Source organism: Empidonax traillii, unplaced genomic scaffold, assembly GCF_003031625.1.
Source record: "Empidonax traillii isolate 1590-97213 ecotype Southwest subspecies unplaced genomic scaffold, ASM303162v1 scaffold323:size719838, whole genome shotgun sequence".
Classification (NCBI taxonomy): Eukaryota; Metazoa; Chordata; class Aves; order Passeriformes; family Tyrannidae; genus Empidonax; species Empidonax traillii.
This window is the reverse complement of record NW_020955516.1, coordinates 657,839-684,709: the sequence shown is the minus strand read 5'-3', so window position 1 is coordinate 684,709 and position 26,871 is coordinate 657,839. Positions and strand designations below refer to the sequence as shown.

Below are 26,871 nucleotides of genomic sequence, written 5' to 3'. Positions count from 1 at the left end.
ACAAAAGGTAATGATCCATTTTAGTTACCTGCCTGCTCTTTGTTGCTTGCAGACCTTCCATAACAATCTTTTCCTTGAGAGACTGAAAAAAAAAAAAAGAAGAACATTAGGAAAAATTCCTGGTTTTGGCTGTCGTAGCTTTTCAGTCATTGCTCTGTGTGTATATCTGCAGCAAAGCTATTTGTCTCTTCTGGTTACAGCAGAAGGGAGTTCTATTCCTGTCAGTTCAGGCTGTTCCTGGGCAGGATGAGGAATGCCAGGAGCACAGGTGGGCTGTTGTTCCTGCCCCGTGGTACCTGCCTTGCTTCATATGGAGCTGTGGCACAGACATCACATCAGTGGCTTTTGACCTTCCAGCTCGAGCTGCCGTCACACTGCCAGCCTGGAGCTCCTTCCCAGGCAGGGTTTTCCCTCTCTCTCTCTCTTTCTATCAAAACTCGTTTAGTAACAGGTTTCCTCTTACACCTTATCTCTGCTCACCCTTGCTTACAGTGCAGTTCAGCTGCAGCAGCAGGGAGCATTCCTAACCTGCATTGAGTGTACGTGCAAGATACTTATGCTGATCAAACTGTGGACCAGTTCCCAGGTGAGCTTTAATGTCTTGCAAATCCCTTGAGCCATCCAGCTCTCTCCACATAAATGTGTCAGGTGGCCTTTTCAGCTACCTGACCGTGACTGAATACTGGTGTGCAGAAACTTGTATGCTGCGCAGAATTTCTGTCTTCCCTTTACTTGATTACAGTTTCTCCCTAACCGTGAGTTTTTCTGATGGTGTCTGCTTCTCTTCCTAAATTTGTATTATCTGTTTCTCTGATGTTGTCAATATATATGCATATAAAGTTGAAAAGTATTTCACTAAGCAGCTGAAAAGCTAGATAATAGGTCTTGATTAGTCTTATATCTAAGGCAAAGCTGCTGATAAATATGTTTTAATAATTTAGTAAACATTTTAAGGTTTATCAATTAATACATTCGAATAACTGAGATGGCAATCAGACCTTGCTGTTGGAGTAAGTGCTCTCTGGAGGTCATGTAGAAATTCTGAATAAGGAAAGTGTGGTATGAATAATTATAGTGGGATTTCCAAGATGTGCTGACAGGTTCCACATGCTTTAAGCTGTGCTGAAATCTAATTGTTTTGACCAGCCAAAGATCTGCAGTTCCTCCAAGTTTGGTTAAATTTTGATTTCCTGTGTGAAATTACATCACCATGATGTCATGCTGCTGGGCTTCTCTTGCACTGTCTCATTCACTCTGTGGCAGATGTGGCCTGTATGGATTAACTCGGGTTGTGGGGGTCTGCTCTCTGTGTCGAGATGCTTTTAAAATTACTTTAATCTCCGTTAGCTTTCCCTTTTTAAAAATGACCTTTGTTATTGTCTCTTTGCAAGCCTGCCCTTTTTTAGTAAAGGGTTGGTACTGTGAATGACAGTGGTGTTTAGACAGCAGCATCACTTCAGGTGTTGTTGCAGAAGTCCCACGTGCCCTGGCACACCCGGGCTGAATTCTCCCCTTCCATTTGTGTTACAAGCAGAAGCTGTTGTGAAGTACAAGTACAGTACAAAGCAGCAGTAGGCACCTGTCCTCTCTTGGGACACCTGATACAGTGGTTCAGCAATTTGCAATAATAGTCTGAATCTCTAGTAGGTAGAAATTTGATGTGAAGACTTCGGTCGTACCTGGGGCATTACCCAGCTCTGCCATCAGACAGTTTGACTTCCTTTGCAGTTTGCAGCGTGAAGAGTCACTTCAAGCAGGATGCTCGGAAAGCTGCCAGATGTTGTTTTGCTGTCTGCAGACAACACTCCCATATTAAGTCTTTAGTTTTGTGCATCAGAGAAAAAAAAAAGAACGTGCTGGTAAACTAGGAGGTTATTTTCAGCTTTACTGTTTAAAACAGAAGATCTGGAATGGGAGCCTGGATTCCCATATTGCTAAAACAGTGAAGTGGCAATGAAGAGTAAACCAGTTTCCCATTTCCTCTTAACACAACTCCCCAAGAGCTTTTGATTTCAGTAGTTTTTCTTTAGATACTGATAGTGGATTAATTTGGTTACATTATAAATTAATAAGCCCTCATAGCATTTAACTTAACTCCTACTTTATTTATTCCTGTTGCATTCATTGTCTTTAACATCAGTGCTGCTGTAAGGTGTGGAAACTAATTTTGAGTGTCCTGTGCCCACAATCTCATTCTAGCAAAGCACTATAGGCTGTGCTACAGTGATGACTAAGAATCACTATAACAGAATTGCTGGAGTTGTTTCGATAGGCATCTATTTAAGATCAAGAGGATGTTTCTAAAAGGCACTGTCATTTATGTGCCTTTTGGGTAGTTATGAATTCATGGTAATAGATGTTTATGATGTGATCTCTCTGTCTTAACTGACTGTAAATGAAGAAATTAACTTGAGGTTTTGTATTATAAGGAACCCCCAGTTGTCTGTGTCCAGTGACAACTAAAACCAGAATTCATTGTGCTTTTAGTGATTTGGGTTAAAAGAAAGTGAAGAGTCTCTGTTGCCTGAGCAGTTCTGTGGCAGTGCTGGATGTCACCACCTGGCTGCTCTTCAGCATCTCTGGCTTGCAGATCAGTTCAGTGGAAGCCGCTCACAGCTCGGGTGTCGATGGCGTTTGACCAGTGGCATTGCCACCACTTGCTGGGTTTTGTTTGTGCTTGTGGTAGCAATAGCGAATGTGGGTCTGGAGCAAGGAGGGCAGCAAAATTAAGAGTGGCTTGAACTTTAGCTTCAGCTCCTGAGCAGTATTTGGCTTTAGCTTCTTTAATCCCCAGCTGCCTCCTAGGAAGGCAGTGGCCTTTTGGGAAAGCTTTTTTGATCAGCCTTACCTACGTACCTGCAGGCAGTGGAAACAGCCAGCCTGAGAAAAAAGCCAACTGTAAATTCCAGATTTCCTCATTTTTCTCACTGTGCTTTCCCCTGCTTGGGAGACAGATTTACATTCCTCTGTCTGTATTTAGATGCAGCACTTTCTCTCAGACCTTTCTAATTGGTATTATTTGTCTTCTGGGTTAGAAGAAAGCCAGGACAGAGGAGACCAACTGACTGGTAGATACCCTGTGGGGTTCATTGCCTTGCTTTTAGAGGAGAAGAGTTCTGGGGATGCAGCACCCTGCAGGAAAGCTGGACTGTCACATTCCCATCTCCAGAGCTTGGCTGCATCCACCACACAGCCATGCTCTTGCTGCACTCTAGAGGCAGCAGTCTGTCCCGATGTGCTGGGCAGTAGGAGACCTCTAAACCTGGAATTTACTGCTCTTTAAATCTGTTCTGCCTGTGCTACTCTAAGCTCAGGAGTTGTCGTCTGTGTTCACCAGTCCAAAACAGATCTGGCACCATAAACCAAAGGCAAATTGAATAAGCCTCGATAGAAATTAAAGAGTGATTACCCAAAAAGAAATATTAAGTAAACCCTGCGAAATGGCATTATGTTATCCTGAGCAAGGAGTGGAATTGCCAGGCTGAAGAAAGGTCGACTTTCTGGAGTTGAACAACTGGTGCTGTTTGTGCCAGGAGCCAAGAGGAGGTTCAGAGCACTGGTGAGTGTGTCTGTGCCACTGCTGTCCTTTACTAAGTGCTTTTTCTGCTTAGCCAGAGCAGAAGGATCACAGATGATGCCTGAAGGCTGATGGCACTCCCCACCTGAGGACTTAGCTCTGTGGTGGTGCTCTTGTGATGGATCTGGCATCATCACTGTGATGTAAACTGAGGTTTCCAGGTAAAAGCAAGGAGATGCTTCCTTTTTTGAGTAATGAGCTTCCCAGATCTGGTCCAGCTGACTGCATCAGGCAGAATAGATGTCCAAAGCCTTTGGTAGTTCTAGATAAAGTGTCATTTCCCATTCTGCTCAGCAGGTGCTAAGAGAAGAGAAGATGTCCACTGAGCCTCAGTCACTAAAAAGTAACACTGAGTTATCTTGACCATGTGCATTACTTTTTTCATCTGAAGAAAGCCAGAGAACAGGCACTCTGTTCTTGACAGTGACTGATGGAGTCACTGTCAGCAGCTCAGAGTCTAAACTGTAAACTGGCTTTCATATTGATTAAAATGTATTTGTGTACCTTGCTGGAAGAGAAGGGAGAAGTTTGTTCTGGTGAGCACAGATGAATTTTCATATATAAATAAATGAAACATATAGAAATATATACATGAAATAACTGTCTTCAATATGTTTGGGTTTCAGTTTGTATTCCTGGTCTATGGTAAATAGAGTTGTGATATCTTTAAAAGCAGCTGCTAAAGTAAAGATTTTCATTTGACACAAGAAGCTGAAGTATGTTTCTCCCTTAACAGGTTTTTTTTCCCTTGGAACCAGCAGAGTCACTGTCAGATATAAGTTCACTTGAGTTTCAGAGGTACCAGACTGTGCTATAGTGTAAACACAGCTGCTATGGAGTAAAATAGCTTCAGTCTTCTCTAAAGTATACAAGTTCAGTGTTAGTGCAATAATAGATGCTTGTTTTATTAACTGTTAGTCTGCCTGTCGACTTCCTCAGCAAACTAAACCTGTGAAGTTCTCCACATGCCCTGCCTTCCCTTAACTGCTAAAGGATGCACATGGGGAGTCGTGCTGGAGCTTAGCTGGGAAACCTGCATCTCCTGGTCACCCAGAGGACTGGATAGAGGGGGCTCTTCCCTAGATTGCAATGTGGAAAGAGTGCACGTAATGACGTTCTTTGTGCTGGTTAAGTTGGTTACATAACATGCCTGAGTGTTGTGTACTTTAAATATCAGCGTAGGTGATGTCATCTTGTGTTCAGAACTAAATGAGAAACTGGTCAGGAGCAATTAATCAAGTACCAGTGAATGCTCATAGACAGTTCTTGGCAGCACTGCTGGCATCAGGGAAGCAGAGGTAACCACCATCTGTATAGAACTTCCAATTTGATTTTTTTTTTTTTTTTTTTTTTTTTGCCACTGTGTTTCCCATGGCTCTTTTCCTAGTTCATAGAAGGTGGAGTTTTATTATTATTATTTTTAGCTTGTGGAGGACAACTTACCTAATAGTTAAATGACATAATGATACAACTTAGTGAACCTCTGAATGGCTGTTCTTACTTATTCCACAAAATCTGTGCATAATGATTCTCTCATCAGAAGCAGCTTTAAGGAGACTCATTCCATAAATGGATGTGTTTCAGTTCCACAAGTTCTTAGGCTAAAAAAAGTTAAAATGTACTGTGGAATTTTATCCTGACAGGAACTAAAATGTAATTTAGCTACAACAGGTCACACATGGTGTGTAACCGTCCAGTGGGTGAATATGTGGAGCTTGCTAAATATCAACATTTAACTTATTTAACAAGGCTAACCTCCCTCATGCTGGTTGTGAATTGTTTTTTTGAGGACTGTGGTGTGTGGATCTCCTCAAGCTGTAAGAGCACTGCTGTTCTCTGCAGGTCACAGCACAGAACGGGCACCTCTGGAGCCTGTGTGGAACAGCCCAAGCAGGTGGCTCTGGGTGGCACCGAGCTCACCACATGTCCTGGCAGGTGGAAAGCATTGACAGCAAACAGCTGGAAGGGGAAACAGGGCTTCAAGGCTTCCTAAACATTATTTGGGACTGATGCTTCGAGAAGTCAGGTGTTGCTGGAAGCACAGTTAGCCTGGAAGTAGGATCCAAACTCCTGTTTTGCACGTCAAAACTTACTGAAAGCAGCTGTGTAGCTCCTAAGTCGGATTGCACTGATCACCGAAGTCCTAGCTGACAGTGTGTGCTGTCTTCCCATGGCTTCTCCTGATGATGCAGGGGGAGATTTACAAAGTGTAGGTGCCACAGAACACTGCCATTCTGCTGCACTGCTCATTGGCTGCAGAACAAGCTCTTGGTTAAGCCTCTGCTGCACATCCCTCTCAGCAAAACCACAGTCACTGAGTGATGTGCAGCTGTGTCGGGCACTGGTGCTGCTGGTTGTCGCCTGCTTGAGGACTTTGGGGAGTCCATGTGAATGTACAAAGTAAACATTTTGTTACTCCAAGCTCCATAGTTTCTGATCTGTGCTCAAATATTCCCTGTGGCTCCGTCAGAACGGAGCTGTTGCTCTGTTGTATTGCGCTCTGTGAAACGGGTGCTGCTGCCCCAACAGATCACAGATCAAAGCACACTGTGTGACAGCCAGGATGATGGGACCCTGACAGGGTTATAAATAACTGAAGTAATGAAGTTTCATTCATCTTTCCTGCTGGAATTGAGTGCATGGGGAAGATGAAGGGGGTAGTGGTTGTTTATAAATCTTATAAATAAAGGGAGTTTTAGCCTGGGCACAGTCTCCTCTCTGGTTTTCCTGGGTGAGTTTGCTCCAGTGGAAAGTTTAATGTGAGGTAAGGATGAATGAGTGGGTGTGGAACAGCCTTCTTGGGAGTAGTGCAGCCTTATTTTGGTTATGAGTGGAACCACAGCCAAGTTGTAAAGAATGCTGACAAGTCTCTTAAGAACATCTAAGTGGTGAAGTCTAGAAACAAACGTTTTGAGATAGGTTTCCTTGTTCCATGCTGAGGCTGAGCCCTGAGGAGCTGTTATTCTCAAGAAAAGCCTGACCTTTTCTTCGAGATTCTTCCTCTTTTCTCATAACATCAAAGGTTTTCGTAACACATGTTGAGGCAAGAGCTTGTTTGGACATTAACTGTTAGCGCTTTGATTTTTGCTCTCTTCATGTTGCTTACTTGTTTATGGAGCCACGGTGCTTGTGGAAGATTTTTTTGTAGTGCAGACCCAGGGTCAGTGTGATTTCCACCATTTCTTCTCTGAATCCAGGGCTGGAGGTGAACAAAGCAATTGCCCCTGTTTGTGCTGGGATGGTTTGAACGGGAAGTGTGAGACCTTCCCTTAACACACCGAAAATGTGACCTGTCCTTGACTACCAGACTGAAATAAAATTTAGGGGGGGGAAAGCCAGCTCTGAAAAATGTACATTTGTTCCATTTTTCTCCCTCGTGCTGATTTCTTGGAGGCAAACTCCCTCTCCTGCTCTTTCCCCCTTTCTCCTCTTCAGAAGCCGTCCTTGCTGAGTGCTTGAGAGCTGAAGGCATGAATGGCCCTGGGCACGTCCCCAGCCTCGTGCCTTGCCCTAAGCCAGCACAAAGCCACGATGCATACAACCAATCTAGGCTAGAAACAGGCAGTAGGAGTTTTTTTTTTTCTTCTCAGTAACTGAGTTTTATCAGAGTAACTGACATTCCAATGAACCAACTTGTAATTAATGTCAATGAAATTTGACTCGGTTGTTATTTCAATAATGCAATAATCTTGGTAGCAGCATTTGTGGGGTTTTGTGCCATCATGTAGTGAAGACAGAGTGTGGAAAGTTAAAAATGAAACAGTAAAAATCAGTGAAAGCTGGCAATTCAGGAGGCTGTGAGAAATATTTACAGTGTTTATGGTGGCAATGAATGCTGTAGAGTTCATGGATGCAGAAAATGAATAAGCTCTTTGGGACATTGTTCTTGGAGCCTTTTCTCACATCACAGAGGACGGTGCAGTGGATTTGTTTGGCTGAAGGGAAGAAAAGCTTCTAGTGCTGAAAGAAGCTGGGTGTGTGGACCTGGGGTAGCTTCTGTGTGAGGAAGAGCAAATTTTTCGTTAGATCTTGGTTTTTGAAAAGAGTTTGACAGAATGAGACCTGTATAGGCAACTTTTATTTGCCCCCCCCCCTTCATTCTTTAGATTTAGAAAGTATTCACTTTACCTCTGAAGTGCCAGTAAATGGGACTTTAAGGGCAGGAATTTTAAATGCAGAAGAGAGTTGCTACACCACTGTGGTGTAGGTCAGTAAAATAAATGACCAGGTTTTTTGCTAAAGCATTTGATGTGCTTGGTCTCCAACTTCTTTATGGAAATCTCTGGACCAACTGCTTAATGTTTGTAAAAGAAAATGTTGTTTCTGAAGCAACTGGATGTTTTCTAGGTGTTTATTTTTTCTTTTGACCTTATTTTCTCCTTAAGGCAACCTTGCAGTGATTGTTTTTACTGATCCCCCTTTTCCCTCTTCCTTCTCTGGCTCCCCCTCTCCCCAGCTTTGTGTTTGCCATGGGAAAGAGCCTAACACCCTTTCCTTCTTGAGGCTTTTCTTCTCAAATTTAAGTTTTTGTCAGGCATGATACATCTTTAAATATGCATGATATAATGTGTCTGCGGTCAGGGAATTGAGTGGTGCTAAAAGTGATCTTGTTGTCTGAGGAATATTCTGGTGTTTCCACTTGTGACTCCCAGCAGCACTGAGGATGCTGTGTTTAAAGCAGTGGTGAATCTCCCAGTCAAAAATGTTAAAAAAGTAACAAGTAGCACTAAGTGAGCACACGTGGAGGATAATGTTTAAAAGCCCATGGTCTGCAAAGAGAAACAGTTTAGAATCTGCCTTGCTCAGGATTTCAGAGTAAGATCTGAACGAGAGAGGCTCCTGACCTCCCTTACCCGCTGCGTTTCCAGTATATGAAGTGCAAATGTGTGGTTTGCATGTTGTGACTTCAGCACTGCGTTGCTCTGCAAGAGCATTGTGCTTGGGTTTGGGTTTGGTTTTTAACTGAAGTGCTTTCTGAGTAATCCCAGCTCCAGAGCTGCCATATGGGCAGGCTCCCAGGCATTCATTTAGCCCTCCAGTCTGTGAATGCATCTTTTTGACCTGCTTGGTACAAGCCTGGGCTCCCACACAAGTTGGTCCTCTTTTTCCCTTGGAAATCCTTGCCTCAGTATCAAGGCTGATTTGCTGTCATCTCTGCCTCCCTTTCCTCTGCAGCACTGCCTTCCTCTCCTTCCCATTTTGATAGCTCACATTTTAGAGAGTTTAAGTTATAACCTAGTTTTGCTTGGCTGGTGAGGAGCCTCGATGCAGTTCACTGCCATTGCAACCTTATTGTGGCTCATCAGCATCTTCACCTTTGCCTTCTTGCCTTGAGCACTTAGACCTTTTAAAAATAACGTGTCCTCCTATGGCAAAACCTCCTTTACCTTCACTCCAAGAATTAAAATTAAGATCCCTTGGGGTGGAGACTTCTAAAAGTGAAAGATGCCATTTTTCCGTGGAAAAGAAGTAGCTTGCGCAGATTATCTGCAGCACAAAGCTATGAAATAAGTTCTGCAAAATTAAAATTCAGGTGGGGGTTATGCAGATTGCCTTATTTGAATATTTAAATGTTCTGTAGCTTTTTGATGACTGCTTTATCATTGTTTTCCATATATATGCAATGATGCTCATTTACAGCCTTCCCCAATCAGTTATACAGCAAATACCACTGCTATAAATAAAATGTCATTTGCAGGAGACAGAGTTTTGTAAGTTAAATGAGGAAGAAATGTTCCCTTTGAAGAAATGTTAGCTGTCATCAGTTGGTCAGGATTTTCTCTATAGGATTATTAAAAGGAGAGGTTGGAATGTGCTTTTTGCACTCTCGTTCTTCCCTGATAGTGGCCGTGGAAGACTTTGGGGTTTTGGGGTGTTGCAGGAAGATTGTCCAAAAGAAAATAAAAAGAAAAGATATCTTGGGATGTTGCCTCGTGTTGCAGCTCACTCAATGTAGTAGTTGGCAATCAAAAAGCAGCAGTGCTGCTTGTCATCCCTAGCCATGCAGTCACAGTCATGGCTGCTCTCTTAATCCTGCACTCAGCTGTTCCTTCTCTTCAACAGAACACTAATAGCTGTTGGGTTTTTTTTGTTTTGTTTTGTTTTGTGTTTTTTTTTCTTGTTCTTTTCTTGGTCAGATCATGCTTTGGCTTGTTCGGTGCTTCTGCACTGTCTGCTAAATAATTCAGATATTTCTGTGTAGTTACTCAGTATCACTGGCTTTGCTTTTAGCATTTCAACAGTGTCAGTAAACTCGTATTTGTCACCGTTGGGGAAAACACACTTATTTTTGCTGTTACACCCCGAAGCCCCAGCAGTGTGTGACAGATGCACCACTTGAGCAGCTCGTGCAGCCACACACCAGACTACTGAGCTGCTCCTCATCCTGGTTCCACCATGGGCTTTCCTGCACCTGCAGGGAAATCACCACGTGGGAGTGATAGATCCTGCACTGGGCGGGTGAATCTTGTCAAATCAGTTCTAAACCAACTTAGATTAGATTACTTTTGGTGATTATACTCCAGACTTCCTCATCAGCGACACTATCTTTGGGAGATAAGGAGCAGTTCAGGTCAGAATGCATCTCATGGTAACAGCACAGCAGTTGTTCAGGAGTGCACAGGGGACATGAAGCAGGTTGGGGATCTGAGTCAAACCCAAACTGCAGAGGGCATTTTTTTGAACAGTTGGTGGCAGTTAAGATGTAGGATAAACCTGCCTTCAGCACTTGTTTTGATAAGGAATCTTAAAGTATGCGCTGTAGGCAGTTGAATTATGCCTCATCTGCGATTTCTGACTTGAGGTGACAATTTTTACTCAATGGTTGAGATGGAAAGTGATGTCATGTAATAAAAATGGAATTAGAAGTTCTTATGTTCACATTTGGAGACTTGAGCAAAGGGACACAGCCATCAGGATACATTCTCCACTGGTGCCCCTGCATGGTAGAATCATGGTTCTGGTGTTGGCTTCCCCTCAGTTTTAAGGTGATAGTTCACAGTCATGTTTTTGCTTTTAAACTGGGGAGTGCCTGCATGAGGGCAGTGACTGTAATCCTGGGGAGGACTAACATTTGGATGGTGTGTAGGTTGCTGGATGCTGGTCTACTGGGGGGAAGGAGAAGAGGACGTACCTTTATAGAAGAACTGAAACCTGCTACTGTTTAATTTTCTGTGCTCCTGGTTTTTCTGTCCTGTGCTGGTAGTGGGGTCAGTCCCAGCTTGCAGAGCTGCGAGGAGGAGGAAGGGGGTGTCCTCACTGCTCCTTGGCCCCAAGCTTGATGGTGCAGGGCACTGGGAGCTCTCCTTGTGCTGAACTGTGAGCAGAGGGAGATGATCTCAGCGTGTTCCACTGCTCCAGACGCTGCTCCAGCCTGCGGTGTTGATCCTTGTGTGGTACCATCATAACACTGGTGACATGAGCCTGTCCTGCACTGTGGAGCAGGAGGGATGGATGGACACTGCTGGCTCTGAGGAGCGGGTGGGGAAATGCTGCAGATGCCGTGATAGTGCCGGCACCTGCTACCTGCAGCGCAGCTTGGCAGCCTTGCAGGGCTGCTCTGGTCACGAGAGTCGCCTTTCCCAGTGATGGAACAGCGAGACTAAGCCATGGAAATTAAAACCTGAAGCACAGGAGTCCTGAGGCAGTGCTGTGCTCTGAAATGTGGCTTTGTGAAGAAAATGGCACAGCAGGCCTGGAGTCCTGACCCTTCAGAGTTTGTAGTCTCATTTATTTGGGTTTCATCTGAAATGAAGTGCTTATTAGCATTTCTGAAAGCAAGGCCTGAGTGCTGATGGCCTTGATGATGAAGTGGCTTTGTAGGGTGTGCTCAGTGAGTGTTGGGTGTGGTTGTCACCTTTGAGAGTCTTCCTTCTGTTAATCACTTTCCAAATTTATTAGCTCCAGCATCTGAGTCCATTTGGGAGGCTGAGTCTTACTTCTTGCTAGGAGGTAGCACAGAGAAAATGATGCTGGTTTCACTTTCCAAAGACAACCTCATCAGCCACAAAGTCTCCCTGTTTTGTTTCCTGCTCTATGACCTGTGCTGGCCATCCAGGAGTTAATTAATTCTTCATAAGGAATATTGTGAGTTGCAAGTCTGTTTTGATCCAACTCAGTGTGCTGTGATGAGTGCTTGTGATAAGACTGTGTCCTATTTGCTTCTGCAGCTTTTATTTGCAGCCATTGTGGGGTTTTTTTTTTAGTGCCGCTGCTTGTTAAAATAGGTTTTCTGTCTGTTGGCCAGCAGTTTGATTTGTGGTTGCATCTGTCTAAGCAGACCTTATGTTCAAATATCATTAGCGTGCATAAAAACAAACACAGATTCTGTGATTAAGGGGATTTTTTAATTGAAATCATTTAAGATTGAATTATTACATTGAAATTATAGGCTACCAAGACTACAAACTTTAGAAGAGGGTATTTTCCATCTTAATTTTCACTCTAACCTGCCACTGACAGTTTGACTAATGGGTTAGTTGGTTTGCTCAGGGAAGAAAGGCTGATGATCTATGTATGTAAAGAAGCGTGAATGAAATACCACTCCCTTTGTTGTCCCCTAGTATCAGTGCCAAATTTTTAAATATAGGAACCAAAAGTTAAACCATCAGGTCTATTTTTAAACCCAAATCTAGGGGATTGTTTACTATTTCACAAGTGCTGTGCACCGAAGAGTGTACCAGCTGAGCTGCAGATGTGTTGGGAGTTCCTGCTTGGTCTAGGAAAATCAGATCTAGAACTACAGGTCAATGTGTTAATAAATAGGTTTAGCTTCTGACCTTTAAACTTCTATATTGGTGGGGTGGAGAGTGTACTTGTTGGGAATAAATGTTCTTAGTGGTAAGTTGGTTCCATGTCTGGAGGTGGTGTGAGCCCTCACTGGCTGACAGGATCCGAGTTTGTCCTGTGATTGTGGTGGCATTCAAAGGAGACTTGCCCTTTCTGTGTGTACCTTGTGGTTTAGGAGCTGTTCTGAGAAATGGGTGTAATATATTACCTTTTTCTGTATTGTGTGGCATTTCAATGACATGACAAAGGAAGTAGGAGCGTGCTTTTACATGAAAAAAGCGTTTTATCTGATGGACTTTTTCAAAATGTCTTATTTGCAAAATACGTTCCTTCCCCCTCCACATCTCCGTTAAATGTTGTGTTGTCTGCAGTGGTGACATCCATTAGGTGGTTCCTGAAATTGAAGTTCAGTTTCAAAGAAAGGTTTGGAAGGTAGTGCAGAATTTTTTCCCTTTACATGACCTGAGGGCTGAGCCAAGTTGAGTGTCCTGCTCAGGTTTTATTCAAAGACTTTCCTATAACATATGCACAGAATATGAGGCTTCAGCGAGGACTTGTTTGAATAAATTGAGCCTCATGGAAGTATAAGGGAGCTATTTATTGTGACTTCATACTTTATCTGTAGGCCTGACATCCTTCATACATTGAAATTAGTTTTCAATCTGGTGTTCTAACAGGTGATTTTTTTTTTCCAGGTTTCTCCTGTAATTCTTCCGTTTCAGGCACTTATGGATTAATTTGTATCTTTGTTCATTGCCTAAAGTGTATGTGCAAGGAACGTACTTCTTGGTTTAAAACACTTTTCTCTCACATAGGGGATAGCTGAGGATTGTATCCTTAATTATATCCAGGCATTGATACTTTGTCTTCTCCCACTCAGCAATGCAGGTGCTCTTCCTTGCCGCCCTGGAAAGGGCGTGAGTTTGGTTTGGAGCTGATAGTTGAGTGCTTTGCCACCTGTAGCTCCCCACAGGTTGCTCTCTAGGGCTCTGTGCTGCAGATCCCAAATCTTGGCATTGGCTCAGGGTTGGCTCTTGAACAGAGTCAATTCTGTGCATTTTTGTTTCAAGCCAGAACAAGACTAGTGGTGACTCTGACAAAAAGTTAAGTAATTTCTCTTAAAGTCTAAACCCACTGATGTAATATAGTTTTTCTAGGGAAGCTGAGAAGGCTTCTCAAACCCTCTGATGGCTGTCACACTGCAGTTTAACCCTTGCCTGGTGCTTCCCTGATGGGCAGCCATCCATGTCACTTCATTATATACTTTAGGATTCAGTTCTTATGTGCATTAGGGATTAAGATCCAGAGGTAGAAGTTGGTTTCTTTCCATCTGAGTGCTCTTATTTTATCTCACCACAGATTATATTACATTTCCCTGGTGGAATATTTACTTGTTCACACTGCTTGTCCTTTTACAGAGGACAAGAAGCTGCCAAGGTGTTGTCTGGGACTTGGGAGCAGCAGGAACTTCTCATTTTTTTCACTTCATCTTCTTTTCCAACTTGTAACTTCAGGCAGTTGTATTTGTGCAATAGGATATGAAATAACAAAATCAACAATGAAAACAGAGCAGTCTGTTCTGTCTGGTTTCTTTCTTTGGCCCATAACCCCCAACGTGCATTTACTCTGCATGCCGTGAAAATAGATGAAGAGAGCAGAAGAATGATGGAGATTTTGTATTCAAAACAAACAAACAAAAAAACCTAAAGGAGCTGACAAAACTCCTTGTTACCTTAAAAGTTGAAGGATCAAAGGAAGCATTTCTTAACAGCTTCTATTTGCAACCAGTTATAAATACAAAGGAACTTTTTGGGAACAACACTTTGTTGTGTGTTCCCCTGTCAAGTGAATGCTCTGGCTGTCCAGTGGCTTCTGAATTAGTGGGAACAGAGCTGTGACTTTCACATTCTCACCTGGACTTAACCTGTAGTCCCATGGAAATTGCTTTCCCAGCTGGGTAGCACAGCAAGGGTTGTAAAGTCAGATCCCATAATTTGTTGAGCTGGCCCTGAGTGTTTCAAGATTCATTAACCACCTTTCCTAGTTTTCGGTGTGTTATGTGTATAGTCAGGCAGATCCAGGCAGGGAGTCAAATCCTGGAAACCTCTGGACTTCAGGCAGGGGTTGGGATTGGAAAACTGGCATAACTTGGCATAACCTAAATGTAAAAGAGAAACACCACTGGTTATATTGGCAGAATTTTGCTAAATAGATTGTTATTTGTCGGTTTTTCTGTGATGTACAAGTAGCTCTAGTAGAAGGTTGAGTTAAGGATATGAGCATTGGTCCCATTTTGTGACAAAACAGATTCTCCTTTTCTCTGGCAAATACTCTTATGCCAATAAAAATGCGTGTTCACAGGCAGCATTTCACGTTTTCCAGGCAGAGGAGCTCTGACACCACTTCATTGGTGAAGCACTGGCTGCAGGCAGGGGTGGGACCCTGCCCTGTCCTGCTGGCTGGAGTGTTCTGCCCACCTTGCTTGTGGACATTGGGTAAATCCAGGGAAACTGTCATAAATATAGGCTTCTTGTTTTTAATCAAAGCCTTGTAATAAAAATAATATCTGTATTATTGCATTGACTGCAGTGGTGCATCAATGGTTTAACATCCTCAGCAGAGGTGTTTGCAGTCCTGTAGTTACTTTCATTCACAAGGAGTGAAATGTGCCCCAGAGCCACACAACTTTCTGTAAGCCTTGCTGGTGTTGGTATTGTTCTGGATACTCCATGGCAGATTCTTTGCTCCTTTTACATTTTATGATAATTTCTTTGGAAGTGTAAGAACAGAAGGTGTGTTCTTTAAATGCAGTTCTCATGAGGAGTCTCAGAGTTGCTCTTGCAATGGGACTTCTCTTCTGCTAAAATAGATTTAATGGGAGCAGCAGGGAATTGGAAGGGTGGAACTGTTAGGAGTACTGGTCTGTGAGCAGAGATTGCAGTGCAGGTGTGAGAGAAATAGCCTAAGTTTTAATAATTCATCCAACTCTGGTGATAATAGTTCCCATTTGCATTTATATACATATATAATCTTCATGTTCAATGGGTTTTGCTCTCAGAGGCCATACAGAAGGTGTTCAGATAAGAAAACTCAAGCATGCTCTTGGCAGGCAGAAAGATGACAGGGACTGCAGGAATCCTGTGCCGTGTCTTCAAGAAAGCTTCCTGTGCAAGGAGCAGGAGCCAAGCGTTAAGGCTGACACGATTTCTGCCCTTGCAAGGACAAAGCCCAAGTAAAGTGACAACAGGAGACTTGGCAGACAGAGATTAGAGGGGCTGAAACTTCAGAAGTGTTGACCACTCGTGATGAAATAAAGGTTCCTCATGTGGGATGGTTGGTTGTTGGTTGCTGCTGTGGCCCTGAGACACCACGTAGGCAAAGTCTGCAGCTGGAGAAGGGCTGGGCACCAGGCCAGTGTGCTGTGGCCTCCTACAAGAGCACAAAAGTGTCTGATTTGACTGTAAGACGGGTTAGAGGGGCAAGAGCAGAATGTGATAAACTCAGAGTAGGTTGGATTACGGTTGGATTCGCAGCTGCAAAAATGTGGGAGCACGGTTGCCCCTCTTATTTATTTTTTTAATATAGGAAAGTTTTGTGTTTGTTTTGGGGCGCCCAGTTTGCCATCAAGACAGCCTAAGGAAAATGGGGGTGGTCCTACATACAATTAAAGGTCATTCAATTATTTGTTTATCTTTGGTAAGTCCTTACAGAAACAAGCAAATAAACTCCTTCTTACAGACCGGCTGCAAGTCAGCCAAAGGTTTCTGTTCTCCACATTGGATGGGGTTATTCCTTCAGCAGCTGTGACTAATGAAATTGGTAGTATTTTTATTGCTTTGTTATAGAAGCATCAAACATTTTCCCCCAGAAAGATGTGGCTGTTTAAAGAAATGTACTGATTCTAACTGTGGAGGTTTGGCTATTTCTGTACTGCAAGTGAATTGCTACGGAAGAGTGAATGAAACTCTCACTGAATAGCTTGAAAGTTAATTTTCTTCAGTTGATTTTGGTTCTAATTGAGAAATTTGCACTGTATCTTACCTGTTTTGTGCTGAAAACACTAAGTAAAGGTACTCCCAACTGCTGTGATACAAAATTCACCAGTATACCTGGAACGGATTTCACAAAAGCATTTATGAGGAATCAAGTATGAACTTGTAAGTTGAACCTAAAATTAAGTTGGCTCCTACCTGAGTAGTTTATTGCATCAAGTTCTGGTTGTGCTATAGAATTTAATTTTTTTACTAAACTCTACTGATATTTAGAACACTTCATTTAAGTTGTCATCCTAGAAGGTCCTTTCCATTTTTTTACTTTCTTCTATCAGTGACAAGTTGGCAGAGTCTCAGTCAGGCTGGGTGGAGTCTCTTTGTCCTCTGGGAGGGTGCAGATGTGTTATCCAAAGGGCTGATGTTCTGCACCTGGCTTTTCTCCTCGGGGAAAGGACCTGTGCAACTGCATTTCAGCTACCTTAGGTCTGCCTCTGCATTGATAAGGTGTGTGGCCTGCAAGTGCCCAGTCACAGACAAATCTTGAACATCCCCCTTCTGCCCTGGAGCCACGATCTCACCTGCTTGTAGCAAAAGGGGCAGCTGAGGCCTGTATTGGTGACTGACTGCAGTGGTGTTAGGTTAGGAAAAAGGTCAAAAAATAAGCTTGAAGATGTCTTTTGAGGGCTGTGGAAATCGCTGATTTCTGCAGCACTTATACAAGCAGAGGGCACGTGAGCACCTGGGACTGGCAGCAGGCTGTAGCTGAGGTTACATGTGGCAGGATCAGGAATAAAGCTGGGGGAGATCTCTGCCCTGTGGTTTGGAGGCTCAGTCAGTGCAGCAGCAGGATGTGGCCCTCTGGCATGGAGTGTTGGTACAGTCCCTTCTCTGGGAAGGAAAAGTCTCTCGGCTGTTTTTGTCATAAGAGTTTTAGATCTGAGCCACAGAAGAGCTTTTATGATGAGCTTGTGCCTAAGGAAGAGGAATGGGAACATTCACTGAAGGGGTCACTGAGTAAGTGTGTGCTGGGAAAGCGTTGCTGCTGCTACTGCTGGGTGCTCATCTGGACCAGCTTTGTACTTCCCATTGTTCTTCCTGATTTTTTTTTTTTCCCAGACGGGAGTTTGGAGTAGAGGGATGCTTTTGTCCTGAATAGATTTCTTTGAAATGACAAGAAGAATCTCCACTGCAAACACTGGACCTAATTAGAAGAGTTGCTGAACAGGGCTCTGCCTGTGTCATAGCTGTGAATCCTCCAATAAAAGATCTGTTACAAAAAGTCTTTGCATGAAGTGCATGGGCTGTCTCCCCTCATAGGGGGTCTAATTATACACATAATTAGTATTTCCTTGAAGTGAAAAAGCACAGGTGTATGTGTGAATGGGCATAGGGACCAGGAAGACATTTAGGCCCTCTCCTCCCTCTGCCAGGGTATGGTCCAAAAAGAGGACCTTTACCTTCCTTGTTGCTTTAGCAGTAGATTTATCTCAGTGTTCAGAAGCAGAGCTGCAGGTTTCAGGTGCTGAGGAACCCCTTCTATGCCCTGGCAACCTGCAACAGGTTTCCTGCCTGCTTGGACAGAGGGAAGCTCTCTGTAGTAGACACAGGGGGCTGAAGTAGATTTTACTGATGCCTTGGCATGAAGGAATTCACTGAAACCTGATCCTTTCTGTAGCTTCTTCCCAGGTCCTTAGGGGTGTCTCCTGTCCCTGTTGTCTCCTGTGCCTTTGTTTTAAAATAATATTAAGCCTCAGACACCAGCTGATTTACTTTAATTCAACATCCAACTTATGTTTGATTTCTTTTCATATTCAAGTGAGCCATCTGGCTTTAATGAACTGTAACTGTTTTTAATGCTGCCTCCAGTTGCTAACATCTGAATATTTCATGTGCTGAAAGGAGATTTGAAATGCAGAAGTGAGACTGAAGAGTCCAAAGTATTTCCAAATCAGCTCTGTTCCAGCAGCACTTGTGCTCCCCTTCCCTTGAGATCTATCAAAAGACAATCTTTGGGGTGCCAGACTGTAGGCACAGCCCTGGCGGGTGCTAATTGCAAGTACTCTCAATTTTGTGTACATAAAACACCAGGGCTGCTTATGGAATCCCGAATTACTACCCAACTTGACTTGGGCAGAATATCAATCAACTTCAACAGGAGCTGCCAGTATTTGGCATCTTCTTAAATCAACAGCCTCTTTGGTGTTTGGGGTATGGTTGTGTGATTTTTATTTTTTGGGAGGGTGGGAGGGGGAGGTGTCTGAAATATTTTCATGTTGCAAGAAACAGATAGTTACATCACCTGCTTTAGTTAGAGCTGGTAATTGAGAGTTGAATCCCACGAACTGAAAATAGCTTAATTGCAATTAATTCTGAGGGTACTTTGCCAGGGCTTCGCTGTTAGAAACCAGTGGCATATCCCCAGACTTGTTGGACTACGTGCCTTGCTTGGCATTTTTCACAGCACTGCCTTTGTTTTGGCTTAGCCCTGTGACAGCTGATAGACCTACGATGTAGCAAGAAATATTTTGATTAATGGTTATCAGATTATAAAGTATTTTGTTGGTTCTTCCCTGTGTGCCAAGCATCGTGCAGGTTGCCAGTGACATCATCTTCCAGCATTACTTTATAAAAGGTGGAAATAGTGGAAACTCAGTCTGTCTGTAGTAGTTCTGGTTGTACTTGAGAACTTTGTACAGGACTGAGCACTGCTGTAGGATGTTTAATTCTGTTTGAGTTTGTTGGTTTATTTTTGTGTCAATGAAGCCACCTCTAAGCATTATCAAGTGGTTTCCATAGACACTATAGCTGTACAAAACTCAAAGGCTTTTCAAATGGGTAGGACTTTCTTTTTTTAAACCATTGTTATTAAAAATGTGTTTATCTCAGAAGTGCCACCTATGTTTTTTAAAAGCTGATTTTTTTGTCCTCTACATTATTTCTGGTACCTTGCTTAAAACAAAAAACCAGGGTCAACAAGAATGCAAAGGGTATTTAAAATTATTTTTTTAAACAAGAATTTTTAAGCCAATAATCTTGGGTTTAGGGCCACTTCAACCTCATCTCATTGATTTATATAAAGTTGTCGCTCAAAGTGTGTTGTTATTAAATAAACATGTAATCTAGGCTTTTATTTACTAAACAGCTTTGCTTCAATGGAGAATTTTGTGAGGAAAGAAAACTTGCAGTGAACTCACTGCCAGTGCACTGAACTTGGGCTCACTTTAGACCTGTCCTTCCTTGGTTTCTTCCCTTCATAATGAAATAATTATTTAATGGCTCATAGGAGTAGGTTTGAAAATTGGATATGAGGAAGAAACTCTTTACTCTGAGGATGGTGAGGCACTGGCACAAGTTGCCCAGAGGCTGCCCCATCCCTGGAAATGTCCAAGGCCAGGCTGGATGGGGCTCTGAGCGACCTGGGACAGTGGAAGGTGTCCCTGCCCATGGCAGGGGGTTGGAATGAGATGAGCTTTAAGGTCCCTTCCAGCCCAAATCATGCTATGATTCTATCTTAAAAACAGTTAAAAATCACATAAAGATTTTCTTACCAGTTGTTCTTTTCAGGTGTTTTCCAGGATTCCTTCTTGAATGCCCTGGCTCCCAGTAGGATCGAAGGCGGGAGGCAACTCATGACCACCACACAGTGACAGCCTTGGGCTCCCCTGCTTCTGGCTGCTCGAAACAACCCCCAGGCTGCTGTGGAGATGAATGGAGAACAGCAGTATGATGCAGGTAATAGTCCAGCTGAGCTCCCTGGCCAACTATCCTGAAAAACTTGGCAAGCAAGATGGAAGAGAGCCGAGCACAGCGAATGTCCAACGTGCATGTGTGTGATGGTGTGCACTGTCCACAGGGAGAAATGCAAATTGCAATGATTTGGGGTTAGCTTGTTATTACTTTACTTCAAAGCAAGATGTGTCATTGGCTTAAAGAACAAAGTCTCACCCACCTTAGTAATTGTGTTTTTGAGAAGCTGCGACTCTCCTCTTTGTGGTACCACCATGAGATGATGGGCTTATGAAAAGTGGTTTTAACACTACTATTTTAAGGCATTTGTCTGTCAAAGTGGTTAATATTATCTTGTCTGTCCTTGTATTCATCATGTTCTTAAATTTTTGGCAAGGTTGTGCTGCTGTTTTAAAAAGTCAGGTAACTGAAGTTGTTTGCTGCCATTGTAATCTGTCCTGTTTTTCTGAAGTGCCTTGGTGTGTCCACTTTGATAGGCTTGTGATATCAATCCGTAACCTGCTGCAAAGTGGTATATTATGATAAATTAGCTCAGGTTTTGGTTCACCTTGAAACACCAGTCTGGGATGGCTGGGAATACTAACAGCTTTCTGAAACAGTTCTGGGATTGTACCCTCTCATGGGGGTAGAGACCATCCATTTCTTCTGTCCTGTTTGCCGTGGTTTGTCCCTTATCCATGAGGAGGTCCCTACCTATGGTGTTGGTACAGTTAATGTAAAGCAAATTTCAGTTTGTGGTTACCAGTGTAAACAACTGGATCAGGACTTCATCTGGGTATTAGTTCCTTTGGTACTTGTCCAGGAAGCTGCTCTTGTCATAGGAAAATTCACTATTGGTAGTTTTTTGTACCTTTACTTCTTGGAAATGTAATTGCTTTTGGTGTTAGTGAAGAAATGTTAAATGTAGGTTTAATCTGTAGTGCTTTTAGGAGAATGCTGTCTTCTGCTTTATGATTTTTATTTGTTGTCGATGTTATATCCTCAAATAAGCAGGAAAAGACATAATGGACAAGGATATAGAATGTCTTCAGTCACCTTTCTGCCTTTTTCCTCAGCTGGAGGAAATTGCTGACTTCTGCCAGAGCATAAGGGACAGGAACAGTAAGGAGATGTTGAAGTGGTCAGCAGTGGTGTGTTCACAGCCTGGTAGCACATCCCTTGGTGCTAAAGCCTGTATTGTCATTTTTCCATCTTCCTTGAAAAATATCAGAGGACACAGAGTCCTCTCTCTGTGCTTTTGGAATAGCTAGGAAGGGTTTGATATTGGCTTGAAATTACTCACCAGCTATTTTCCTGAGCATCCTTTTGTGCCAGGTTTGAGTACAGGAGGCTGTGAAAAGCAAACAATAACTGACAAGAGCTTTACTTGCTGCATTCAGAGAGAGTCCACAGAAAATGATGCCTGTTAAAGCATAAGCACATTGGTTTTGCTGTGTCCTCAAATACTGTTTCTCTGAAGTGCTTTTGACTTAGACCAGTCCAAACTACTACTGCAACCTTCCCTTCCTATTCTTTGACCTATGTAGGTTTTTTCCACTTGATAATTTGTATCAGTTTTTGGAGATTCCCCTCTGTCTTTCTGGTTTTACAGGCTCTGTGCCTCCCAAGAACCCAGACAGTGGTCAGGGTTGTTGGTTGTGATGCTCTCCCACACTAAGAGGGGAAAAGACAACTTTCATTCTTGTCACAGTCTTTCTCAGCTGCTGAAATTCCAACCTGTCTTTATTTATTCATGGCCTTGCAGCTGGTATAGATGAAAAAGATTAACTGTTATTAAAATCAGATTGAAATACGTCTACATTTCAGGGTGAGAAACCTTTAGGTTAGCCTTAATTGAAGGTCTTGCAGACTTCAGTGTGATGTACTTAAATGTCCAATGTGACAGCCTTCAACTGTATCACATTAAAGATGCATGAAAGTTATTTGCAGTGAGAATTTAACTCAAATCCAAAGATCAAAACAGCCTGGTATAGACTGTTTCCATTTCAGGTATTTTTAAGGACTAGCTTCCTTAGTGTTTCCTTACATTCTTGTGTCCAAATGGTACAATTCCATATTCTTTCTCTTCCTGGATGTATCAGAGAGCAGCAGGATGTAATTCATGACAAGGTTCGGAAAGTAAGAGTTAGTGTTCCCAATAATGCTAGCAAAAACGGTGACAAATGGGAAGTGTTATACCCACCTAGGAAACTGCTGATATTCTTACAGGGAATTTTCCCACTTGCAAAGTGGATGAGAATTCTCCACAGAACCTCTGTAGGACACTGCTCAGATTTTGCTGGGGAAAATGTCAGCTTCATTTGGAAGCTTTACTGACAAAAACCAGTTGTATGACAAGGCCAGAGAGATGGGAATTGCATCTGGTTTCTTCTGCTGCCTTTGCCAAAGCTGTGCTGTGCCACTGAGCTAATGTGCTGCTCAGTCATCCTGTCTAATAGAGAAAAATATGTCTCCACATAGGAGAAAGCTGAATTCGTTTAGGACTGGCAGCAATTAAGGATATGGGGAGAAAGAGAATAAATATGCACATCCATGCAGCATTAGATTAATAAACTGTGCTTTAGAGTCAAATGCATTAGATATGGTTTTACTTCGTGTCATCTGTCCTATTCATGTGCAAGATTTCTCCCAGTAGCAAAAATTTCTGATGTTCTGTTGATTTTCATTGATATTTTCTTGGTTTTATGGAGTAGCTTGAACTCAGACTGATCGGGATGTTTGATAGGGACATGTGGCCCCTCAGGAATGTGGCTTCCTTAAACTGCTCCACTGTGTATCCTGGGATCTGCTAACCTGGGAGGATGGACCTGTGCAAGAGGGTCTTGCCAAAAGTACCAGTGGACTAGATCAAAGGCTGGATTTAAGCAGGGTCTGCTCTGCTGCTGCTTGTCCTGCCAATAAAACCAGGAAGGTTGTGACTCTGAAAGCCTTACCAGAGAGATGGTCCTTCACTGCACTCTTGGGGTGTTCCTCCACTCAGATGTTGAAAAAGAGAGACTTGATGTCTGAGATTTTTCATGGTTTATGAGATCCTTCCACACATCACAATTAAAAAGCTAATTTACTGCTCTCCCTATGAATCCTCCTACAGCATTTTTGTTTGGAGCTTTATTCAATGAGCTTTTCCTGTTCCACCCTGCTCCTGTAAGTGCTGTGCTAAATCACCTGGAATGCTGTGGCAGGGCTGTGTGTGAAAGCTGCAGATAGTTGGGTTAAAATTATAGCTAAGCACAGCCCTCACCTTGTCTCATTTAATTGTAAAACCTTAGTAAGGTGCAAACACAAGCTGAGTTGTACTTTCATGAATGAATGAATGAACAGCAAAAGCTGTGTGTGCTTTTTAAAAAGTTTCAAAAAAATCCCTCTGATTCAGGGAAACTCCCTCCAATAAAGCAGGAAGAGTATGAAGTTTGCCATGAGTGCTGTACAGGGCTTTGTGATACTTTCTGGTTGGTTTGGTTTAGTTGGGGTTTTTTTTTTGTTTGTTTTTCCTGTGAAAAATGTGTTTCAAGTGAGCTTTTGGGTGTGCTGATGAGATTTGGGCACTGTACAGTACAGAGCATTCCGAGCCCTTCTCACCTGGAAGGAAAGAGCTCGTTTGGATATGGACAAGCTGCAGAAACTGTGGATGAGTGGAATGACAAAGGACCTGCGGCAGCTGATCCAGTTGGGAATGGTTTCAGCCGTAGTTAAAAGGCAAAGGGTCGCTGGAGCAGCGGGCGAACTGGCTTTCCTTGGAGCTCCTTGTAGCAATTAAGTGGCAACAGAAGTTACTAATTGACCCTTTCAGTGTGTGAAGTGACCTGTGCCTCATTTAAGGAGCTTAACTGCCCCTCCGCCAGTTATCTGATGAGAACGGGCGGTGCTGCGAGGCTCGGGAAAGCCTCGAGGTCCGTCTGGGATTCCCAGATGGAGCCGCTGGATTTCAAACTGCTCCCAAAGCACAGAGCAGACCCGTTGCTTTGTTTCCCTAAAACGGGAATGCGTTGGAGGGTGCAGGCAGTGCTTTTTGGGGCTGGAGGACAGCGGGGCTGTTGTTGCTCTTGAGCAGCCGGGTGGTTTTTGGTGGGAAGAGGTGAGCCGACCTTCTCTGGTCAGGAGAAAAATTAGACAGAATTTGCTCCAGGTCTTGACTGACCCACATATGTTGCGTCCGAGCTGATTGTTCCCACTTCGGTTCTGGAGCTGTGAACTTAAACATTTTTATGGTCATATTAAAGTAAACTTCTCTTTAAATGAGTTAAGAAATCTTAATCTGTTTAAACAACATTTTGCAATGAACTTGTATTTTCCTTAGAATGACTTGCAGCCAAAGCTTTGATCAGCTTCACCCTAATTTGCAAACAGCTGTGATCTGTGCATTAGCCTCTTTACTCCTTCAAAATTTTTCTAAATAAAACTCCTTATTTATTTTTCCAGGTCATTTCTTCAGTAAGTTAAAAATTATCCTTTAAAAGTGACGGTCATATTCAGACTCTGAATCTTTTGAGCTCCGAGGCTTTGAAAGGCCAGTGTTAACCAGCTGTGGTTGGTTCAAAACAACAGAAGTTGTTTGGGAGAGATAAGAGCCTCCTTTAAGACAGATACTGTCATCAGCCAGCAACAGCTAACTGAATATACATTTCTGAGTTTTGGGAAATGATGACTCCTAGAGTTACAATGAAAAGTCAAAGATGAGCTTAATCATCAGTCTGAAGATGAATTGAACCTACTTACACTCAAGACTTAGGGTGGTTTGGTTTTTTTTAGTTTTTAACATATCTCAGACTTTTGGGCAAATATTTGCCCCTTTCTATTGGCAGAGTAGGAACTGTGCTGGAGCATACTTAGCCGGCTGTCAACTTGTCCAGGGGTCTGATAAGGGCGTGTAGCAGTACTTCATCCTTTTTTTTTTTTTTAATATGTAATGTTTCCTACTCAAGCTACTACTCCTGGAAAGAAGTTACTACCTGTCCTAAGGAAGACTCAATGTAGGAAGTGTTGGTGTCCTGTAACCTCTGCTGAGCTCTCCTCGGGCTTGTGATACACAGAGATTTCTCTGTTTTCAAGTATAAACAAGGTATCAGGTTTCCTGATCCTGAGAGGGGAAAAGCTCCCTTGTTCATTCATAAAGACAGCTACGGTGCAGATGGTGGAATCAGTCTGAAAGTGAAGATGAAAGCTCTGCTTTGGTGTCGCGTCACTGCCATCCCGTTCTGCTGCTGAACCCGAAGCTGTAGTTTGTGTGTTGAGGTTAAAAGTGCTGATTGCATGAGGTGGGACCCTCATTCCACTGTGTGCCTGCAGGAAAAATGTGGTGTGGCTGCATGCTGGACAAAAATAGGGGACCTGAAATCCAACTTCTGCTGCTTTGGCATCTTCTCAACAGAGTGGGTTACACGTTGCAAAAAAATGAGAATAGAAAGGGAGCGAGGAGGTGAGCCAGGAACTGAAGGGAAGGCTGGGGCACAGGCTTGACAATAATAGTAGGAAATCTGACTAATTTGTAGTGTGGCTCACTCCATGTGTTTGCTTCCCTAACAGCCTGAGTGAGGTTTGAACTGTGGTTTGAGTGGTTTTAGCACATTCGTGGTTTAAATGCATCCTGAAATGAGATTTTCTTGCTCTAAATAAGCTGTTACACCTTATGAGCTGGGCTTTTTAAAATTACTAATCTGAGTGGTCTTGATCTCAGTTATGTCTCAAGCTGTTTTCTTTAGAATTACCCTCAATCCCTCTCTCTGCTTTTGATGTTTTATAACATCTAATGCACACTACCTAACTTAGAAAAGAGGACACTGATATTTCAAATTTTTTTTTTTTACTATTTCTTTTTCAAATCTCTTACTGTTGGTATTACTGTTTCCTGGATGGTTTTTAATTAAATACACTAAGCGTCCAACGTGCCCAAAGTTTTGACTCTCTTATATTTGTTGATACAAACACAGAGCTCTTCTGCCCGTGTTCTCCTCTCACAAACTGTAAGCAATTTGTGCTTAACCAAAACCCAGGATTTCACTGTTTTTCAGAGCAGGTCCAACTCAGGAGTGCTGTTGACATACAAAGAAAGGCCAGATGGTGTTGTGTGTGTGTTGAAATGTATAACTGACGCATACTTGTGTACTCAGCCCTTTGGAATTGAAGCAGGGGTTGCTGTGCTTTGTAGCAGCCTAAAACTTAAGCCAACAGGTTACTAAATTAGAGGTGTTTGGCTTCTCTTTCAGATGCTGGTTCCAGTGTGGATGAAATGGAATTCAATTGGGATGAGTATCTAGAAGACACAGGAGCAACTGCAGCCCCCCATGGATCCTTCAAACATGTAAGGGAGTGTGTGTTTGCTTACCGTGTCCTGCGTTGGTTTTTAGATGCACTGGAGGTTTTGGGTTTCTTTGAATGTGCTGATGCTCGCAAATCTGGAAGACTAACTAGAATCACATTCTTAGAGTAAAGAGAAATGAGGAATTCAACCTTTTTATTATTGTTTCTCATCTTCCTCTCTATATGTAGTACAGGGTAACCCCATCCACAAGTGCTGAAAGTTCAGGAGCTCCTGGTCTTTTCTGCACCAGAGGATAAGCTCAGTTTTTCTCAAGAAGCTCAGAATAGTCAGTCTCTTTCTTCTCTTGGTGCTACTGGACAACTACTATGGAGGACTTGCTGTAGAGAAGCTGATTGCTGAAAGTTCTTGAACAGCAGAATTCAAATGTGCTCTCAAAGAGGTCTTTAATGGTGGATGTCAAGGAGAAAATAATAGCTCTGCTAAGTGCTTGGCTGTAGTAGTTGGAAAAC

The 26,871-nt window shown here is 42.9% G+C and overlaps 1 protein-coding gene across 5 annotated transcripts in view; it reads left to right on the top strand.

Annotated features, from left to right (window-relative positions):
* Positions 1-26,871, top strand: part of SFMBT1 (Scm like with four mbt domains 1) — an 86,191-nt gene that overhangs the window by 28,265 nt on the left and 31,055 nt on the right. For all 5 annotated transcript variants that reach the window (XM_027891601.1, XM_027891603.1, XM_027891600.1 and 2 more), the window contains 2 exons: positions 19,921-20,088; positions 26,307-26,401. In XM_027891601.1, the coding sequence (XP_027747402.1) occupies positions 20,061-20,088; positions 26,307-26,401 (123 nt within the window). In that variant the 5' untranslated portion in view covers positions 19,921-20,060. The remainder of the gene's footprint in view (positions 1-19,920; positions 20,089-26,306; positions 26,402-26,871) is intronic.